This window comes from Gavia stellata, chromosome 5, assembly GCF_030936135.1.
Source record: "Gavia stellata isolate bGavSte3 chromosome 5, bGavSte3.hap2, whole genome shotgun sequence".
Lineage (NCBI taxonomy): Eukaryota > Metazoa > Chordata > Aves > Gaviiformes > Gaviidae > Gavia > Gavia stellata.
This window is the reverse complement of record NC_082598.1, coordinates 10,892,745-10,914,728: the sequence shown is the minus strand read 5'-3', so window position 1 is coordinate 10,914,728 and position 21,984 is coordinate 10,892,745. Positions and strand designations below refer to the sequence as shown.

Here is a 21,984-nt window from a genome sequence, read left to right as displayed (position 1 = left end):
ATCCAGAGGATCTTGCTCTGTTTTTTAAAGTTATGCACTTAAAGTTATGCACTAACTGTATTAAAGTTATGAGTGCAAAGAAATGAAAAAGTAATTTCCATGACTAGAAAAAAAAGCAAGACACTTAAAAGCTTCAGATAACAAGATAGAAATAGACCACAATGAAAAATGTCTTTTAAAACATCTGAGAAATAAGTAATTACAGTTCCTACCTGCATTCCCTAAGCACGCCAGAAGCTCCTTCCATATATTCTGTTCCCTAAAAATCCAGAGGACTGAGGTCCCCTCTCCTTTAGTTCAGAGTCAGTGAAATGCTGTTCTTCCTACATTTTCCCACGGCAGGAAACTCAGAATATCTCCCTCATTCCTCCTCCCATCTCAAATGCTTTTTAAACACCTCCTTCCCATTTAGAGGAATCAGTGTGCCACATTCCCTCCCATGCTGAAGAGCAATGTAATATGTATTACATGGCTCCTATGCCAAGAGCTCTGCACATATTTTTGTTTCTCCCCAACCACAAACCTTCTTCCAGATAAGCACGATAAAGGGGTAAGGGAAAAATCTCTCCATTCACCTTCACATCACTGTGGGTAAGGTTTTCCCAAGGAAGCACACTAGAAGAGAAGGTATAATGAAGCCATATTCCTACAGCTGGTTGACGGAGGCTCTCAGCAGAGCAGGAGCAGCAGCTTTTTAAATTCAGATGGCTTTTCATTCCTTGTTTTCACTAAAATCAATAAGGTTTGACCACGGAGGCCCAGGCATCAGCTGATGTTATACCAGATGTTAAATAGCATTATTATATCACACTCAGAAAGACCCAAAATCACCTTAACCGAGGACCAACACCAAGTTGATTAGGAATTCCCTTTTCTCAACTGCTGACGTATAAGGAGGGAAAACCTATTTAAGTATTTTTAAAAATTTTTCCATACTCAGTAAGCTACATTGCTTAGGAAGTTATGTAAAGAGCCTGGTCCAGCAACAAATTTAATCCCCCAAAATTTTCTCAATGCAACGATCATCAGCTGATTGAAAAGAAGAATATTATGACCATTTGATTTTTTATATGATATCATGATACAATGTTTTCTAACATATGATGAACATTTTGATCAGCAAAACTCTATTGTTTTGCTTTCTATGACCAGTTGTGGTGGGTAAAATAAAGTCAAAATTCCCCACAGGAAGAATGGCCACTGCTGGCATCAATGTAAACTATTAAAGAAACACCAAAAAACTTAGGTGATACCCGAAATCTGTATTCCCCTCAAATAAATGTCATATGATGATTAGTAACTTTACTACACTACAGCTATTTCTTTCTTTCTTTCATTAATGATCAGCATTAACTACTGTAAGCTCCTCTCCACGACTCACTTCTAAGTTTTAAGTAAAAGTTAATTACCTCAAGGTCATCCAGAGAACGAGTAATACTAAATCGCTTAGATCTTCCAAATGATCTTCGAACAGAAGAACGCGGGGGAGGAGCCTGATTTAATCCCATCGGATGTCCAAATTTTGCACCCTAAACAAAACAGAAAATATATATTATCATTTTACTTCTTTAGTTTTAGTACATTGCCTATCATAGCAACAGCATCTGAATTTTAAGCATCGATAGGTACAGAAGTCCAAGGAGATGGATTTGCAAACCTGTACCAGGACCACAATTTCAACACAAGTTGGTCACTTGCCATACCCCTGTAAAATCGTGTATTAAAATCATAGTAGTTATTACTTTTCCAGTCTCAAGTCAAATATCACAAATATTTAGCATTAAGGTACTGTATAAACATGAGTCATCAGTTAGGTTGCTGAAGTGTACACATTCTACATGTCAGTATTAGTAGACAGAGCTTAATTAAAAGCAAGACAATCTTAGCTCTTTACTGTCTTAACTGGAAAACATTTATAATGACAAAATATTTGTTCTTTTTATAGGAAATTACCATGCTAGAAATCATGTCACGCAGCTTCTGTTGGAATCTTTCTCCACACTTTTAAAAATCTTACTTTCACTCCTCTTTTTTTTTTAAAAGGCTTGCTACTGTCAGGTCCAACTTTTTAAATCACACAGCACAAAATGCAGGAACTTTTGTTGTGAGGAAACAAACTACCTCACATGGATGTTCCATGACTAGAATTGGTGCTGCAATAACTAAATCTAATGGCTTGCTCTTTTCCCCATAACCATACTCTTAACCCATAACATACTCATACCCATAACCATACCCTTAAAAAGTCACCAGATGTCAGTTAAGCTACAACAGCTCAACATGTACACATCTAGTTTATGCCAAATGGCAAAGTGTAAGCTTAAACCTAAGAGTAGGCACACAGTCAGTGACTGGTGCTAAGCAGATGTACATAAACTCACTACATTATGAAAACTTGTGATTATGTGCCTGAAATTTTTGATTCCTTTCACTGTAACATTCAATGAGGGGAAAATTCCTCCCTGTCTTTTGATGCTTTTTCACTTTAGAAAATAATGGAGTTTAATTCAGAGTAAATTTTCTTCTATTTCATTTCAGCATCTTTCTTCATCACAGTAAGCTTAAAAATATATTTATTAGTATTTTTATAATTGCTTATTGGCAGCTTTGCAATATTTATTAAATTTTGTATTTGTATTTGTTTCTTCCTTTGGGCAAGTTGCTATGCTTTCAATACTGAAATATTTTGGTATCCCTTTGATCACTTGTTTAAAAGTCTGTATGTGTCACATTAACCAAAAGAACAAGCATAAATTTCACATTCTTATGATCTCATGCTAACAAACACTCATACAAAGTAGAGAAGAGCATCGAGAATATTATATAGCCTCCTTACTGCAATAAAAGATAAGATATCCAAAAGAAGATGTCTGCCTGTTTGCTTATTCCTATGGAGTCAACACTATTCTTTAGCAACAGAGCTCTAACTGTCACCAGTATTCACAACAGACTCTGTTTACAAGCTCGTAGAAATGTCAAGACATGACACAGTTTACAGGAATCTGGATCCAAAGTATGTAGCAGGGTTCATCACTGCAACAGGCTGAGACTCCAGCTTCTTCATTCAGTATTAGAAGTGACCCATTTTTATATGAAATCTCCTTCCCTCCCAATTTTCAATTTACTATGGGGGTTTTTTTATTGGCTGAGCAGAAAATTGGGCAGGTTCTGCCAAGGAAAACTGGAAATCTGGCAGCTGGAGATTAGCTTCTAAGGTTTTTAAAAGAACATGTAAAAGTGCAGTATAAACAAGCTAAGACGGATTTTGCTAAAATGATCAACTAAATGTGAAGACAGGAAAGTTGCTCTCTGTAAATGTTCACAGATAGCACCCACTGGAATGATGACAGTTCCTGTGTTTCTAAGCAACTTTTAAAATCTTCTGTTCATCCAGACAGGTACCACTGAGGTGGTTCACCCTTGGCTCATACCTTACAGTCACAGCAGTCTTTCCTGTCTAAACTGAAAGCTTATACCTAATGCAGTCATCTGTGTCAAACAGTGAACTCCACATTATCCCCTGACTAAATTCAGCAGTATCCGTTACTATTCCTGCACAACATACCAAAACACTGACATGGCTCCTCCTATATGAGCATGTTCCTGTTAAATCAGCATGAATATATGTGTACAACTATTATGTTTCACCACTAGTCAAGTATGACCACACCAGTTTTGCAATTTTTAAATTTTTAATCTGTGAATTAGTGAAAAGAACAATGAGACTACAGCTCAGCAAATTCTAATGCTAGTGAAATTAATGACATCATTAGTGCCAGTACAACTGGTATTTTGAAACTAATGAAATAGTTACACAGTATGAATTCTGCTTAGTGGTCTTTCATGTATTTCTCAAAACAAGATGTATCCCTCAGAGGACCTCATCTTTCATAAAAGAAAACTGGTGAAAGGAAACAAAGGAAAAGAAAACCTATCAATAGCAGTCATATCTACTTTGAGTAATGAATAAATTTTCACTTTTGTTTCTAATTCAGCCCAAAAAGAATATAAACTGTCCAGTATATGTTTAAATAGGGGTGATTGCCGTATATGATTCTGGGAGATTAAGACATACAACTAGAGAATTTACACTGAAAAAATTTTTGAAACAGTAACATTACAAATTGAAGGAAGAGGAACAAACTGCCTGAAGACATACCTAATTAGATTCCACTGAGAAGCAGATTCTAGATAAGATTAATTATCACCAGATGCCCCATTTTAGAAGTAAATGTTGCTTACCTATTTGTGGTCAGAAGGATAACAAAGAGAAAGAGGGAGAGTGGACAAAAAACAGTTGCAAATTGTGTGGTAGTAGAAAAGAAAACAGTAATTTAGTATCCAATCAAAAATTTTATTTACATTTTTTGACATTCTTACACAAAACTCACTACTGAGCCCTGGATGGAATGGTAAAGATAAGAGCAGGAAAAAAAACAGACCCTGAGAATAAAACAGTGCTTAAGAAATGATTGCAAAATATAAAAATTCACTGAGCTAACCATTTCCCCAACCCATCTGGATAACAACTGCAATTAGGAAAATGTTTTCAACTGACAAAAATCTCTTCCTTGCTCTGACGAATCAAATTAATAATCTAGGAAATTAAGGAAGACATTGCTAAAAAAAAAGACTGCAGTTCACAAAGTATTTAATTTCCTGGTAAGGGTGCTGAGAAGTCTCTCTTTTCATCTTTTCTTGACTCTATTCCAGACATTCAGACTATGAAGGCAGACCTCCTTCTGCAGATCAGTTTAGAAAATTGCCTTGTATACACACACGCACACAAATAAAGAATCACATAGCTTAAGCAAATAACAGCAACATATTGGCAAATGTTTTTCATAGGACTCTGAAGAGCTGGAAATAAAAGCATCCATGACTTGAAGAGAGAACAGCCCTTGCAACTAGAATGTACTAATCAGCATGGCTAAAGAAATCCACAGTATTTCAGCAAAGAGAGATAGCTAGTGCAATGACTGATATTGATGTAAATTTTGCTGTCTGTTAGCCATAAAGAAATTATCATATTTCTAAAAGCCTTTATTACACTATTAAACAGATATTTAAAAACATTCAATGAACCTAAATAAAATTCAAAACAGTACACTATATGACCAACAAAATGCTGTTTCATTCACTGTTAGCTGCCAAACTATAACACTGAAATTCGCTACATGAACAGTGGGCTGTGGGGTTTTTTTAAATACAGATTGCCTATAAGCCCTAGAACTATTTACTATCATCTTAAAAGATTCTCTTCCGGAAACACTGTGTTGCTGAATCTATAAAAGAAAACTCTAAAAATATCTAGATATTCAAGAAAATCTAAGAAATCCTATCACAGAACAGTATTAGAAACTAAAGTCCACCTGATACTTCACTAAGTGTCTTCATTTTAGGAATCCAGAAACAAACAGAAAAGCCCAGAAATTTGTGAGAACAAGTTGATTAGTGAAAAGCATGTGCTACAGCAAGACATCCTCTGCATTTTGCAATATAGATACTTAGAACCTTGCTACTACTATCTATTATGGTGAAAGTACAAAAGAACACATCTCTAAAAGCCTTTATCCTGTTATGATTTGGCAGATGGAGAGGAAAAACAAAAAAGGATTAAAGGAATTAACACACTGATACTCTAAAAAAATCCATTCCTTTTTCTAATCTTATAACAAAGTAAAAATTATGAACTAGCATGGACTGAAATACCAGTTAAATGTAGAATCATAAGAGAAAAAGGAGGACAAGGAATGGGTCTGCATAATTTTTTTAATATTACTAGATCACCCCTTTTCCTTAGGCTAACAGGAAACGGCAAGTACAAATACATTCCCCTGAAATAACCATCAATCACTGACCAAACTATAGTCTGTCTTTCCCTTCAAATACAATTTTTTTTTTTTATTTAATTTTTAAACTGCTTATTTGGCCTTGTGGATGAGCTACCTCCTAATCTACTTGACAAGAAAAGCATTAAAAACAAAAGTCGCCAGAGGATTGATATAGCAGCAGTTTGTGAATGTGTCCAAGCGAGAACAGTTTCTGCCCGATAACAAGAAAGGTGTACAAGAAAAGTACAAATGAGAAAGTGGAAAATGTTGTACTTCATGTATTAGCAAGACAGAGGGAGTGAAGAAGTACATGACTCATGTTAGACTGCAAATGAAGGGACAGAAAGAACAAAAGTGATCCAATACAAGGTGACTTCCACAAATCTAGTTCTTTAAAGACAGAAAGAAAAAGGATGGGGTCTTAGAAGTAATTTTAACTGATAAATAAGTTAGGTAGTAGTTCCATATAACATTCTTTTCAACAGCTGTGCTAGCTTAAGGACTTTGCATGTACCTCTGGCCACTCATGCCAGCTCCCAAATTGCAGCAGGCTGCCCCCTCATCTCCACTAACAATAAACTATAGTTTATGAAATGAAATAATCCTGTTTCTAACACAGATCCACAGACAGCCATGCCAACACAACCGATGATGCTCACTGCCAACTCTGGCCTGAGCATGACAGGAACTCTTTAAGTTGGTACTACCAAAGAAATGCAATGTGAAACTATGATAGTCAATACAATACTCTAACCTGGAGCTTGAGTGCACAGAAGCAAGTTGATGAAAACTTATCAATTATTCAGAACCCAAGGAAACCAAACACCTTTAGAAAACATCTTCAATTAGCTTAAAGAAATTCCCAGCTATAGCATGAGCTGTGTCATGCTCTTTCATGTTCTAGCAAATGCACTTATCAAGTATTATAACTTTTTAACAAATTGTCATACATAACAACCTGAAATTTCCATTTTGTACTACACAGTCTTTGTGTCTCTCTACAGGTAAACATATATTGTCCTCTCATCCATCACTACGCAGATAGCAACTGGCCATCCTGCTCCAGAGAGTCAATTCCCCAGGTAAGAATCTCCCTATACTAAAAAGTCCAATAAATTAGATTCTTTTAACAAAATCTCCATCTATGAGTGTCTGTACAACAAGTGTCAATTTGAGTACTAATTTCTGATTGCCTCTAAAAAGCACGTAACAAAAGGAGGGTGCTTATAGTCACAAATTTTATCGCAAAAAAAAAAGGAACAGCACCATTTAAAAGGCCTCAATTTAAGGAGCTCAACTAATACAGAATTTGCTGTGTTCTATGTGTCACAGAGCTTAATCATACTAACTATAAAATCATCAAATTTTAATTTGTCCTACTCCTATTTACAGCTCTTGAAGCTTTTAAAAACTCTTACTGTTTTTAGGTTTTACTCTATGACTTTGTATGGTAAACTGCATAACAGTTCGGAACCCAGATACACAGATCATATAATTTGAAACTTCTGTGGATATTACAAAGCATGCCAAATTTACTCTTGGATGTTAAACAGCAGAAGAGCCAGTCTGGAGCAGCAGTTCATCTTCACAAAAAATGCAGGTTTAAGACTTCAGAAAGAAAGTTTCTAATTTAGACCCTTCTGAAAAGGGATGGGAAACAGGGATGCCACAGTAATGCCAATATAGTCAGTGCACAAAATCTCAAAAAATACTGAAAGTCTTGGAGGATCATAGAACAAAGCAGTTGATACAAATATTATTCTGTCATCAATATTAGTCTCAAATCCTGCTCTGGACCACTTGGCTTAATCTTCCTCTGTTGTCCACTATCATCCCTAAGTGCCCGTTCTCCTGATTACGGGTCTTCTTAGCTGAGTGACCGCCCCACTACAGCAATGCAGAGCAGGCAAGACTGTAGGCCATGACCTCCCTTTACTCCTCATCCTCCCAGCCAGGGTCACATGCTCCTCCACCCAAAAACTGACAGTGCAGACTTGCAGGACTTGTAAAGTGAGGGTTTATGGGGCCTGAGAATGGGATGGATTGAAATATGGGGTATGCTGGGTTAGGGCCTCTCATACCCTGAAAGAGATGAAAGAATCTGAGAGGGAAATGGGAAAAGAGCTTGCAGTGGCCCAGTCCCCTGGACTATGATAGGAACAGAAGCAGTAAGTCCTGGGGTGCAGGTAGGCATGCTCATAGAGAGGGCTTCATATACTATGGAACAAAAAAAGAATGAAGTAATACCCCTCCAGGCTGCCCTGCGCTGCTGCCATCATCATGGATGGACATGACCTCACAAAATTGGATTAGGTGGGGGAGGGTTAATTAAAAAAGATCTAGCATCATTCAAACTTTACAGACAGCTTTTCCACAGACTTTAATTATACTGCAATTCCTGTAATGATTTTTCTTTTTGGCACCAGTATGACAAAGGATTCAAATTCACCATTACTGGTCAATGGATTGATCACTTTTAAGAATACCTCTTTACTAATCACATGGTAGTGACACATTTCACTGCATTCTAACCATTACAGTGGCAGTTTTAATAGAAGTTAGGCCCATAATACAATCAAGAATGACGTAAAATTTCATGTAAAATCTCTATGCACTCTAGGAAGACATAGAAAAGAGGACATCCTCTCACATTGGACATCCAAGTAAATGAAATTTATTGCTTGTCTCCTGTACTAAGGATACTAGGCACAAAACACTGACCACCTGCATTTCAATACTATCCTAATCCCTTTTCAAACAAAAAACCACACACATTGATGGTATTAATGCAGATGGAGTAGTAAGATAATTTTCTCAGTATAACTACATAATAGTCTCTTGTATGAGTTGGAAACGTATTAGTTGGAAATTTCAGAGGAACAGAAAGACCTGAGTACACTAGGGGAAAACGTGGAGAAAATTACAAGTACACACATAACATTTGGTTCGAAATCATCTTGAACATTAGGTAGGCATCAGCTGGACACATTAAGTCAGTATGGCTCAATAATCAGTAACAATCAAAAAGGCAAACGAAGAATCATCAGAAAAGCAAAAGAAATCAAGAAATGAGCTTTACGAATACATTGCTTGTCCACACATTTTAAAAACTGCTTATAGCTCTGGTCAACCCACCTCTAAAGCAATATAGTACAACTATGGCAATATAGTACAATATAGTACAACTGTGTGTGTATGGGAGGAGACTAAGTTGACTTCTGCTTGGACACTAAGTGATTGGACAAAGCGTCCTACAAGCAACTGGCATAAGTCTCTCAATGGCAAGCCCTTATTCTTGTAGGGGACTTCAACTTACCGGATGTCTGCTGGAAATATAACACAACAGAGAGGAAACAGTCCCAGAGGTTCCTGGAGTGTGTGGAAGATAACTTCCTTATGCACCTGGTAAACGAGCCTACCACGGGAGGTGCCCTGCTTGACCTGCTGCAGAGAAGGACTGGCAGGAGAAGTGATGATCGGAGGCCATGTTGGGCTTAACGACCATGAAATCACAGAATTCTCAGTACTTGGTGAAGAAAGGAGGGCGGTCAGCAAAACCACTACCACGGACTTCCAGAGGGCAGAGTTAGGCCTGTTCAGGATGCTGGTTGAGAGGGTCCCTTGGGAGACGGTCCTGCAGGGCAAAAGGGCCCAGGAAGGCTGGGCCTTCTTCAAGAAGGAAATCTAAAAGGCAGTCCCCATGTGGCATAAGAAGAGCCAGCAGGGAAGACGATCGGCCTGGCTGAACGGGGAGCTCTTGCTGGGAGTAAGGAAAAAAAGGAGAGTATCACCTTTGGAAGAAGGGGCAGGCAACTGAAGAAGAGTACAAGGATCTCGTTAGGTCATGCAGAGAAGGAATTAGAAAGGCAAAAGCCCAGCTAGAGCTCAATCTGGCCACGGTTGTAAGGGATAACAAAAAATATTTTTACAAATATATTAACAACAAGAAGAGAGCCAAGGAGAATCTCCCATCTGTTATTGGATGCAGGGGGGAACATCGTCACCAAGGATGAGGAAAAGGCTGAGGTACTTAATGCCTTCTTTGCCTCAGTCTTTAGTAGCCAGACCAGGTATCCTCAGGGTATTCAGCTCCCTGAGCTGGAAGACAAGGATGGAGAGCAAAATAGGCTCCCCATGATCCAGGAGGAAGCAGTTAACGACCTGCTATGCCACCTGGACACTCACAAGTCTATGGGGCCTGATGGCATCCACACAAGGGTGCTGAGGGAGCTGGCAGAGGAGCTTGCCAAGCCGCTCTCCATCATTTATCAAGAGTCCTGGTTAACAGGGGAGGTCCCAGACGACTGGAGGATTGCCAGTGTGACACCCATCTACAAGAAGGGTCAGGAGGAGGATCTGGGGAATTACAGGCCTGTCAGTCTGACCTCGATGCCGGGGAAGATTATGGAGAGGTTCATCTTGAGGGCGTTCACGGGGCACGTGCAGGACAACCAAGGGATCAGGCCCAGCCAGCACGGGTTCATGAAAGGCAGCTCCTGCTTGACCAACCTGATCTCCTTCTATGACCAGGTGACCCGCCTAGTGGAAGAGGGAAAGGCTGTTGACGTTGTCTGCCTGGACTTTAGTAAAGCCTTCGACACTGTCTCCCACAGTATTCTCCTGGAGAAACTGGCAGCTCGTGGCTTAGACAGGTGTACTCTTCGCTGGGTAAAAAACTGGCTGGATGACCGAGCTGTAGAGAATGGAGTTAAATCCAGTTGGCGGCCAGTCACAAGCAGAGTCCCCCAGGGCTCGGTTTTGGGGCCGGTCTTGTTTAGTAGCTTTATCGATGATCTGGATGATAGGATTGAGTGTTCCCTCAGTAAGTCTGCAAACGACACCAAGCTGGGCAGGAGTGTTGATCTGCTCGAGGGTAGGAAGGCTCTGCAGAGGGATCTGGACAGGCTGGATCGATGGGCTGAGGCCAATTGTATGAGGTTCAACAGGGTCAAGTGCCAGGTCCTGCACTTTAGTCACAACAACCCCATGCAATGCTACAGGCTTGGGGAAGAGTGGCTGGAAAGCTCCCCTGCAGAAAAGGACCTGGGGGTGTTGGTTGACAGCCGGCTGAAGATGAGCCAGCAGTGTGCCCAGGTGGCCAAGAAGGCCAATGGCATCCTGGCCTGTATCAGAAATGGTGTGGCCAGCAGGAGTAGGGAGGGGATCGTGCCCCTGTACTCGGCACTGGTGAGGCCGCACCTCAAATACTGTGTTCAGTTTTGGGCCCCTCACTACAAGAAGGACATTGAGGTACTGGAGCATGTCCAGAGAAGGGCAATGAAGTCTGTGAGGGGTCTGGAGCACAAGTCTGATGAGGAGCAGCTGAGGGAACTGGGGTTGTTCAGTCTGCAGAAGAGGAGGCTCAGGGGAGACCTCATTGCTCTCTACAACTACCTGAAAGGAGGTTGCAGAGAGGTGGGTGTTGGTCTCTTCTCCCAAGTGATTAGCGAGAGGACAAGAGGAAATGGCCTCAAGTTGCGCCAGGGGAGGTTTAGACTGGATATTAGGAAAATTTTCTTTACTGAGAGAGTGTTCAAACATTGGAACAGGCTGCCCAGGGAGGTGGTGGAGTCACCATCACTGGAGGTGTTCAAAAACCCTGTAGATGTGCCACTTTGGGACATGCTTCAGTGGGCATGGTGGTATTGGGTTGATGGTTGGACTTGATCTTACAGGTCTCTTCCAACCTTAATGATTCTGTGATTGGTGGTTGAGGTTTAAAACAAAATAAAACGACTAAGAAAATAAATAGAGAGTAAGATTGCTCAGTATTTCTCATGACAAATATTAGCAGGTATAAAACGAAACTATATGGAAAATACAATTATGTACTGTTTTCTTTCCATGCTATTAAACTCCAGAATATATAAGTCAAGTGATACCAGGAAAGCCAAAAATACAGCTGAGTTTAAGAAACAACAAATTCAAGAACAAAGGTTCACAAAGGTTATTACACACACTGATGTGGATGGTGTCTCTACCAGAGGAAAGTGTCTAAACCACATGCTGCTGAAAATTAGGATATATTTTTCACTGTTTTTCCATGGTTTTTCTAAGCAGCTGCTCCTGGCCAGTGTCCAAAACAGGACAGTCACCTCAATATTGGATATCTCATCTGATACATATGGATGTTTTTACTGATCAATCACAAAATAAGTATTAACCATCAATGCTATGTGCCATGAAAAAAAGTAAACAATGTATGAAGAGTTATTGTATGATGTATTAACAACAGAGACGGGAAAATGTACGCTACAATTACACAAAAGCTTGACCAAGAAATCAGCATAAAATTTTGGTCACTCAGCTCTAAGAAAGAAGAATTTAAACTAGAATAGTTTCAGAAAACAGCTACTGAAGTTATCTGGAGAATGAAGACTTTACTTCCCAGAAGACTAAAAGACTAAGCACTTCACATCAAACAAAATGAAAGCCAAAAGAGAATATGATTTCTAAGCATAAACAAAAAGGTACACACTGAAGAAAGAGTCACTTTCACTAAAGGAGACACTAGCAGCAGAAGAAATGGGTATAAGGTGGCCATGACTAGATTTCAGACTGGAAAATAAAAAAAGTTTCTAACATCGTAACAGTGATGGCATATTGTTCCTGTAGAAGGCAGGGTGGAAGGGAAGGCAGGATGTAAACATATTTTTTTCAAAGGAACAGTTGCTAAGTGTATGGAAGGCATGATAATACATGATTGCCTAAAAGAACTAGAATTTGGTCTGACGATGTAGAACATCCTTCTCTGGTACAATCTTTACAAACTTATTGATGTCTTATTGGCCATTTTATTGATGGGATTAATTTTTAAGTCTTTCTCTTGAGGCTTCATTTTTCCATGCTTCTGTTTAGACAATTCACGTACGTTTTAGCATTTCCATATTTATTTTTGTTAATTAAAGATCTTTATTCTGTATTGATCTATTTCTTCTCCAGTGAAGAACTGGTATTTTACAACTCCTTTTCCTCTCTAAATCTTCTCAGCTGCAAGGAATTGGGGTCTATCTTCATACAACTGAAAGCTCAGACAATAAGTTTATGATCTCTTATCTCAAAGCTTCTAGGTTTAAAACTTGAAGCCATTTTTCATTATTTCAATTAATTCTGTGCTAATTATTTTTCTCCACACTATTTTCTTCATTTTTTCTCTTTGTTTCTTAAGATGCTACCTTCTCCTGTGACTTTGCAACTCAGAATTAGCTCAGAAATACCTAGATGCCTGCATCTCCGCTTAATTGTCATGATGTTAATTGAAGTCTAAACCTACACTTGATCTAGACAACATTTAAATAATGTAATGAAAAATTCTAAATCTCTAGCACATAAATTTGAAATGAGAAAATTTCACGAAGTCAACGTTGCTCTACAGACATTTACCGTTCAGATTTTATCTAACTTCTTTTTCAGAGAGAAGCACCCAGCGTTATTTTGGCTTTGTATACATTTTTAAAGATCCTAGAAATGACCATTTTTTTAAAGCATTATTTTAGAAGATTACAATACATATGAAAAGGCTGCATGAAATTACTAAACATTTAATAGCTTTTCATTTTCTCACAGCAAAATGTATCAGAGGATCTATTTCATGTAAATGTCTCTTTGCAGATTAATGCACATTAGCACATTCTCAGACCTAGCTTGGTGTTTGGGATTTCAGTTGAGTTCTCTTTAAGGTGTATACGTACATCTCAAATCAGATCAAAGCCTGTAATTCCAAAGGTTAACATTAAATTGTACTGCATAAGAATAGCAATCCAGCTGCTATTAATTCTGCTTTATAAACAGCTGGGGTGGAACAATTGAAGCTAGTGAGCAAACAGAATTGTAGAGGAAAGGGAAAAAAACATGTAATTATACAGCAAAAAACAAATATGGGAATCACACAGCTTTGCCAACATTGTCTTTGCATCTAAAGTATCTGCCTTTCAGTTAGTTCACCATTCATTTGCCAACATTAAGAACTGCAATTCTTGGATTTGAAGCAAATTACAAATTCTCACAAAAAAGCCTATTCCATTTCTAACTTGAACAGCATATCTTGTTTAGTAATACTTGCTTTGGAAACAAAGACAACTCTGAAGTAGTTACAGTTAAACTTCTGATCAAAACAGAGTAACAATAATAGTAGGCCAGAAAATATATTAGCAAGGAAAGATGCATTAGTGAATCCCACAGTACTGCTTACCTGTCTTCTCTTTTCTATATTTTTACAGTATTTTCAGTAGCTTAAGTCATTAAGATTACAAAGTAGCTGATACGGTTTTTGGTTTAAAAAAAAGTATTTGCAATAATATTGTCCAGTGAGTCTCAGACAATGAGATTATCTATTTTTTTTCTTCCTCTAAGATCTACAAATAGGATTAATTTACAAATTCACACTCTTCATGAGCACAAACAATAATGTGGTCAAGACAGAAGTCTTACAATACATGTGAAGCAGAAAAGGGTTTCTAAAAATCAATACCCAAAATTTAAAAAGGCTTTTTAATTACTTCTTAATAGATCTGTCATATTCACTTGGAATAAACCTAGTACCCAAATACTAGTTATTAAGATCAGGTTGTAAAACTCATTGTGATCCTAAATGTTATACTTGCCTCCACAATATTAAAAGACTTTATTAAAAAAAAAGAAAACAACCACAGAACAGTGAGAGGTCAATGCCTAGGATTCTGTGCTCATGGAGACAAAACTCAAAGACTAAACTGACTGTTATGAAGCTTTCCAGTGGAAAAAGGAGTATTTTCCCAGTAAGACTTAATTTAAAACAGTAATGGGTAGACATATTTTTGGCCAGGCGCTAGCCTGAAAACAGAGAGTAAGGGTTGAACAAAATCAAACGTATTATATTAATTTAGTCTAGAGAGAAAGGAATGCTTCCCTGTTCAGCAATTTCTCAAGTCCCTTGCCAACCCTAACATCCCCTGATGTTTTTGTATTGCTTATGGTGCTTTTCTTTTGCATAAACCAAAATCATGCAAAAGGGTGAGTAGGTAAGTGACTGGAACTTAGCGGGATGCTGAAGAAGGTGGAATTAACAATGCAACAGCAAAGGTAGTACAGGGCAAAAGGAATAACAAACAAAAAAGCAGTAATTATTCTATTCACACTGAAACCATAACCAGTCTCTTCACCTGCTATTCTCATAGACCTCATTAGACCACACATCCCTACCCAGTATCAGTCTTCTAGCAATTCAGAAGCTTCTTGCTGCCAGAAATCATCCTCAGCCATTCTGAGATTCAAAGCCACCTTCCATGACCTTCTGTTTCAGTGAATTTCAGCAACATCATCAGGCCTTCCACTAGTCAAGGAGACACCCAAAAAAGTCTCATAAAATGCTTCAACAGAAATCTGTTCCCATGAAACTGTTAAGAAACACGGGAAACATGAAGTTTGGTACAGGAAATAATTTTAGATTATTTCATAAGGCCAGAGATACCTTCCAGTAAACATCAGTCACAAGAGGTGGGATAGAACCAAAATTTCCCTGATTTGGTTCTCCTCTTCCCATGTCCATTTTAAAAGCCAAAGATTAAAAAAAAAAAAACCCAAAAAATACAGCAATTGTGAAAGTACAAGTTCAGTAATTTAACAACATTTTAAAGCAAAACAAAGAACCTCATGCTATCCAGTAAGACTTAATCAAATTAGGCGTTTTAATTTTTTTCAACGAGTCACACTTATACTGAACTTTAAAATGCTTTGTAGCAGTGTGAAGAATATTAATATTTCAAAAGTGTTTTTGCCAATCATTACAAAATTAACCACAATTCTAACTTGTGAGCTGAAAACATCATCATTGAAGGGACTACACACTAAAGGGAAAACAAAGCTCAGAAAACATGTTTACTTCTTTGTAACCTGAAGTCTAAAATGCATACCTATCCCTACCCACAAGAAATACTTCCCAGGTCCAGTTCTGGAAGTGCAATTTTAAATAGATACATTCACTAGAGCTTTCTCACATCTGCTCTCGTGCTCTGTACAATTCACAAATGTTTTAGCAGTGCAGCTATAAAATCAGGAAAGAGTTTATGCCCCTTTTACCCCCCACGAGCACTGTACAGTACAGCGTATTTTCATGAATTACATGCTGCAATCATCACCGTTTAGCTGCACAGCAGTTCTGCTAGATCAGAATTGCGTCCAGGAACTCATGTCCTTTCCCCAGTGTGTAATGAAAGCTCCACCAAGTAAGACGGTACATAATATGGATGTGCAGAGACCATCACAAAAAACTCTAGCTTTGGTAACCTTTTCTCCCTCTAGTGGCTTCCGCACATTCCCACTTGTAGGATATTTTACCCTTCAATATTAATGTAAAAGACAAAAAAAACCCCACCTTAATTAAAAAGCAATTTAAGGACTGCTCTGCTAAATGAAGCATTAAACTCAGCCACTAGGTTGTAAAAATATGAATGTAATCCCATGTGGCCACTTCATATACTTTATTCCATGACTGGAATGTGTCTGAGCATGCTATGTAAAATCAGTCCTTACCACTTAAAAAGGTCACAGGAAGCTGAGGATGTATGGTTTTCTAGAACGCAACATCTAACCCATCTGAATAATGTTTTGGAACAGACAATCTTACCTCTTCTCTCCACACAAAGCAAAAAGAGAGTCTGATTTTCTGAATATCATTCTCTTATGAAAGCAAATTAGTGCTCTAATATGCAGTACCTAAAGAAGTACAGAGGTATGTTCATCAGTTAACTACATCCCCCCTATTTTCATTAAAGATTTAAGATGATGACATAGTACTGCTTCATCTTTATGAATTGCTCTAAATAATCCTAAGTGCTTGCAACTCATGCTTGCAAATGATTTCAAGACTTTCACGAGCTTTTTCTCATCAGTTTCAATAGCCTTCAATAATACTGACAAACAAAATTAAAATGCAAAAGAGGTTCTGTAGCCTTAACGAGACTAAATGCTAAAGCCATGTAGGAACATTTTAAATGTGTCTTGCAAACAAATTCATTATTAATTGAAGAATTAAGGGAAGATTAATTGAGATAGTTAGTGTTGGAACATATATTCTGGTATATGCTGACCTGAGTGATACAGTAGGTGGAATATTATTCCTGTTTACCCACATGTAGAACATCTTTCATCTTAAAGTGTAACATTTTGTGAGATTTTCGTTAGTATATTCTTGACTTCCATTAAATAAATGTTTCAAACATTTCAAAAATATTTTTTTTAGTTTTAAATATCTGGGAAAAAAAATCTAAGCCATATGACTATCATGGACAACACTGCAGACACAAACTTGTTGCAGAGACCCTGAAGGAATTTCAACAGCATCCCAAACATCCATAATATATGCAGCACCTGGTGCAGATGCAAAGAGACCTTTTCCTTGGTCCATCAGCAAAGAGATCATAAAGCATGTAGTCTTCAGGGCAGCAGACAGAATTGATTGTTAGGTGGTTTGGGTGGGCAATGTTTACAAGTTAAGTGTTTATGTTTGGATAATTTGTTTGGGTTTTGAAAAGTGTGCATCACCTTGTATTTAAGATCACTTGAAATTTAATACATTATTGTGGGTCTGGAAAACATTGCTGCCTATACCAGTCACTTCACCTTAAAAATACCCTAGTGTATAACTATTGTATATACTATGGTTTTTTTTTAATTTTCAGTGCAAAAAGCATACAAAAGAACATATGTGAAAGTTGTTGGCTTCACAATGCAAGAAAAGCAATAAAAAATAAATTTCTCTTTCCACACCAAAACCAAAATGTTCTAAAGTTCTGCGTTCTAATCCCCAACAAGTATATGCCCGAGTGTCACACCAACGCAAAGATTTTGTTTATAACAGTGTGAAACAACTAATAATGAATAATCTCTACTGTCATCCACTTGAGCAGCAGTTGGATATTTTTAATCAGGTGAAAAAAATATTTTTTCAAAAACAGATTTAGATAGCATGGCGGATGCTTGAATCAATCATACAAGCAATACTTTCTCATGGAAGGACAATGCTTCTTGAAGACTAATTTGGAGTATAAGGTTTTGTCTTTCCATGGAGTCAGCAAATGTTTTAGATACAACTGTGCTACTAACTCTTCTAGTGTAAGATCAATGACCTCCACTTTACTAGAATCCCAGTTATCAACAACAGACTCCCATGAGATTAGTTCCCTCAACAGCAAAACGTGTACGTGACAAAGGGAACGGTATGTAATTATGTTGGATACCCCTCCCACACTTCTTTTTTTTAATCTTCTCGCTTTGGTTTACAGAAGCCTAATAGTAGACAAAACAAGTAAACGAAGCAGTAATTTGGAATAAAATTTGAATTACAGCTTACTGGCAGAATGTTAGATTTGTGACCTAATAATGGACATTATAACCACCACTAATGACTATCCTTTGATGTAGGTTGTATTGAGAGGTTTGCTGGAGTCAGTTTTTATAATGAAATTGTCTTACTCAGTTAAAAGTGTAAAACACAAGCTTTTGACTAGTGATTAGACTACCTCTCTATAAAAATAGTTATCACTAAAATAATAACATTTGCAAGCCAGCCTTCTATAAAAAAGGAACCAGACTGAATATCCAGACTGTTTCCATTCTTTTGTTGCTAGAGGTCAGAAGGAACTAAGTTGCTAGAATGTCATGTCTCCTTTTATTGCAATGCCACTGCAACATTTGGAAACAATGAAGAGACAAAAAGAAATGTGAGAAAGCTCTAACAGACAACACTTCCAGCAGAAGTACAATTCCAGAGCTGCACTCAATTAAACAGGAATACGCAAAGCCTCTGCAAAGGAGAAAGAACCATATTATTTTCTTCATCTGAAATTTTGTAAATGATATAATACATGTTTAAAATTTAGTATGCAAATAATACCACAGGCTGTTGGGTTTGGGGGTTTTTTGTTTGGGTTTTTTTTTAGGAACCAGTATCAACATATTCTTACCTTTTTACCTTCTTTAGACTTCCTAATACTGTGTGGAGGGCCAAATTTGTTCTGCATGCAAAACATCTTCTTAGACCATTCATTTTTATGAGATTTTAACTGTGGCTGACCAAAGCTGCCGTCAACTCTGTATCTGTCAGCTGGAATCTTATTCATTGGCGGGGGAAGAGTTCCACAGTTAACACTTGACCAGCCATCTGTAGAATCAGTGTAAGACTCCTGGTCACTAGCATTTCCATGTTGCCATTCTTGTAAAACATGCACAGGCAACCACCTTTGATTGCCTATGCCTGCAGTGTTTTTCTTTGATGGGGGTATTGAATTTCGGGAGGAAACCAGTGGAACTTCAATACGAGCAGAAGGACTTAAGTGTTTGCTAACATTTTGGGACTTATCGTTCTGAATTACTTCTAAAGGAATGTTTCCTTCTTGTTCATGACAGAAGCCATTCCAATGAGAAGCAGGCTGATTTTGTCCCCTTCCTACTGGATTTTCCCACATGCTGTTAGGAATGTGTTTACTCGGATTGCTCCCTAAATCAACCACCAGAACTCTATTATTCTTTTCTTCTTGGTTAAAATTTCCAATTCCACTATCACTGTTACTGCTTGTACTATTATTCTGATGAGCATCTGCATCACCATCAAGAAAAGCCCTCGCACGCATTCCCTCAATCAATTCCCCCATATCCCTATACAGGACAGAAATAAACTGAAGAACAGGTAGAGATGATGTTGGAAACTCTAGACAGCCATTTGTGTCTGGATCCGCTGTACATTCCAGTCCAAAACGTCTTGCTATGCCCTGGTGAATTTTATGATGAAATAATTCAGGATCCACCATAAAAACATGGCAAGATGTCCTCAGAACCCCTTCATCTTCCTGAGCCAAGCTTGCATCATCATTTGTCTGCATTGTAACTAGTCCAAAGAATCTTCTATCATCTGGGCAAACAGCACTGAATGCCAGTTTCTCTGCAGGATATTCTGCCACTACACCTGATTTGTCACTGCAGAGCTGAATACAGTCATGCATTATCTTCATCATCACTAGTGAATGGATTTTTTGTTCTGCCCGCAGACGTCTCATGCATCCACGAATAGCCTGCAAACTCTCATTTTCCAAATTTGAGGTTGTTGAAGGAAGTTCAATTGAGCCTAGGTAACCTACAATCATGGCAACATTTAAAATGCTTGCATCTAATGCAAAGTCTTCTGCGCTCTCCAGTCCAATTCTAAAAACCGAATCATCATTCAGGACTTTGGATATTTCTTCCTTTGACAGTAGGTTTGGATTGCTTACACTTTCATTTCCAGTTTCAAATTTAATAGCAGCAGAATCTGAAAATGATCTCTGTTTTGGTGCAGAACTATCTGAGGTACCAGCACAAAGAGTAGGATTCTCAAAGATCATGTTGAAAATGCCACCAGACTGCATTTCTTCAACAACTTTCTCTGCTCTGTTTATACCCAGAGCTTTAGAGTCAGGTTTGGGTTTCAGCCACCCCTTTCCATCATAAAAACCAACTTCTTCATCACTTGAACATGAATCTATATGACTAATCCCTTCAGCAATGACCATGTGCAGGACTCCAGAACATTTTCCTATAAGTTTCACTACATCTTCATGAGAGGCTTTTTTCACATTGATTTCATTAACTGCAAATATCTGATCTCCTGCTTTAAGTCCAACATAATCTGCAGGGCTTCCTTTCATAACACAACTAAGAACACAAGGAGCTTGTCCAGAAAGAGTAAACCCATAACCTGCTCTTCCTCTAGCAACTTCCACGCTTCTTATCCGAGGAGGAGCATGCATGTTGAGTCGACGTTTGACTGTTTCCCCTGGTCTATACATTTTGAGGTTTTTTCCTAAAATAGGAAAACTTTTAATTAGTCCAGTTTTTTGTCATGTTTCACAGTATCACTCCTTCATCTGATGAAGCTCTAAAGAAAGAAAGAAAAAAAAAAAAAGACATTTTAATTCTTAATCATATTTCAGGATTTTAGTACCCGGTATTCCCTTTACTGTTCAGAAATACTGCTAGTGAACTCTACCAAAAACTATTGCTAGAGAATTAACACAACACCCAAAACAATTTGAAAAGAACAGGTACCACAGTCTTAATTTAACTGATGAAAAAGCAGCAGCAAATGCAAATAAAGTAGCTGTCCAAAATGGCAAAGTAACTGAATGGCAACACTAAGAATAGAATCTAAGCCTTCTGATGTACAGCCAGTATTTTTATACTACAGCATGTTACATCTTCCTCAACTCCAGCATGTTACCTACTATTCAGTTAACTTCTGGCTTACTGCACCACTGGAATACCAGCACATTTTACAGCACAGTGAAAATCCAGGATGAAGCTCATCTCTCCTTTCCCAGCAACATAAAAATTAGAGCCTAAGTGTATCTACTCAGCTATAGCCAACCCCCCTTTATAGTCAATGTACAGAAACAGGTACTAAATGTACTCATGTAAAACAGGTTAGATAAATTACCCCTAGAGTTGCCTGTATCTCTCCACTGACTGACTGTAAAGGCAGCTTAAAATAAGTGTCTCAAGCTTCAACTTTGACACACACATTTCAGTTACATACACAACAACAAACGGAAATTGTCATGTGTTAGACCAAAGGGATCCAAAATCAGATTTACTCTGTTACACCAACCAATTAATCTACTCAAAAATAACCTGTCAGAAAGCAAACACTATAAAAAATGCATTTCAGTCAGTCATTCCAACATCCATGTGTTTTAGTTTAGATAAAAACTTCCAAAAAAAGTGGAAAAAAGAAGGAACTCCACATGCTGCCAGTATTAATCTAGTCATGACTTTACAATTAAAATAAAGCAGCTTTATACGAACAGCAAGAAATAGTAGATTTCAGTACATTTTGGTGTTGACACTTAAGTTTGGATGTCTCGTTCTAATTATACTCAGATAAATTCCATTGCTTTAGACAGGTCTTCTCCACTAAGCAGGTTCAAATGCATAAAAATGTTTTAATACAAAGAATAGAAATGACAATTTGTTCAAATTTTGAAACTATCCCCTTGCTGCATGATATGAACTCTTACTTCCACAGGTCTGGAGGATGACTGAAATAACTGGAGGACTACAGCTACATAAAATTGTAATAAACTCGATCTGAGCAAGTAAGAACTAATCTGAAAATAATTAGTTCTCTGTGTTGGTCCACAGG

The 21,984-nt window shown here is 37.9% G+C and overlaps 1 protein-coding gene across 4 annotated transcripts in view; it reads right to left on the bottom strand.

Annotated features, from left to right (window-relative positions):
- RGS12 (regulator of G protein signaling 12) overlaps positions 1-20,632 on the bottom strand; it is an 84,266-nt gene extending 63,634 nt beyond the window's left edge. For all 4 annotated transcript variants that reach the window (XM_059817613.1, XM_059817611.1, XM_059817612.1 and 1 more), the window contains exons 1-2: positions 18,776-20,632; positions 1,410-1,529 (exon numbers count right to left, since the gene is read on the bottom strand). In XM_059817613.1, the coding sequence (XP_059673596.1) occupies positions 1,410-1,529; positions 18,776-20,632 (1,977 nt within the window). The remainder of the gene's footprint in view (positions 1-1,409; positions 1,530-18,775) is intronic.
- Positions 20,633-21,984: the final 1,352 nt, after the last annotated feature.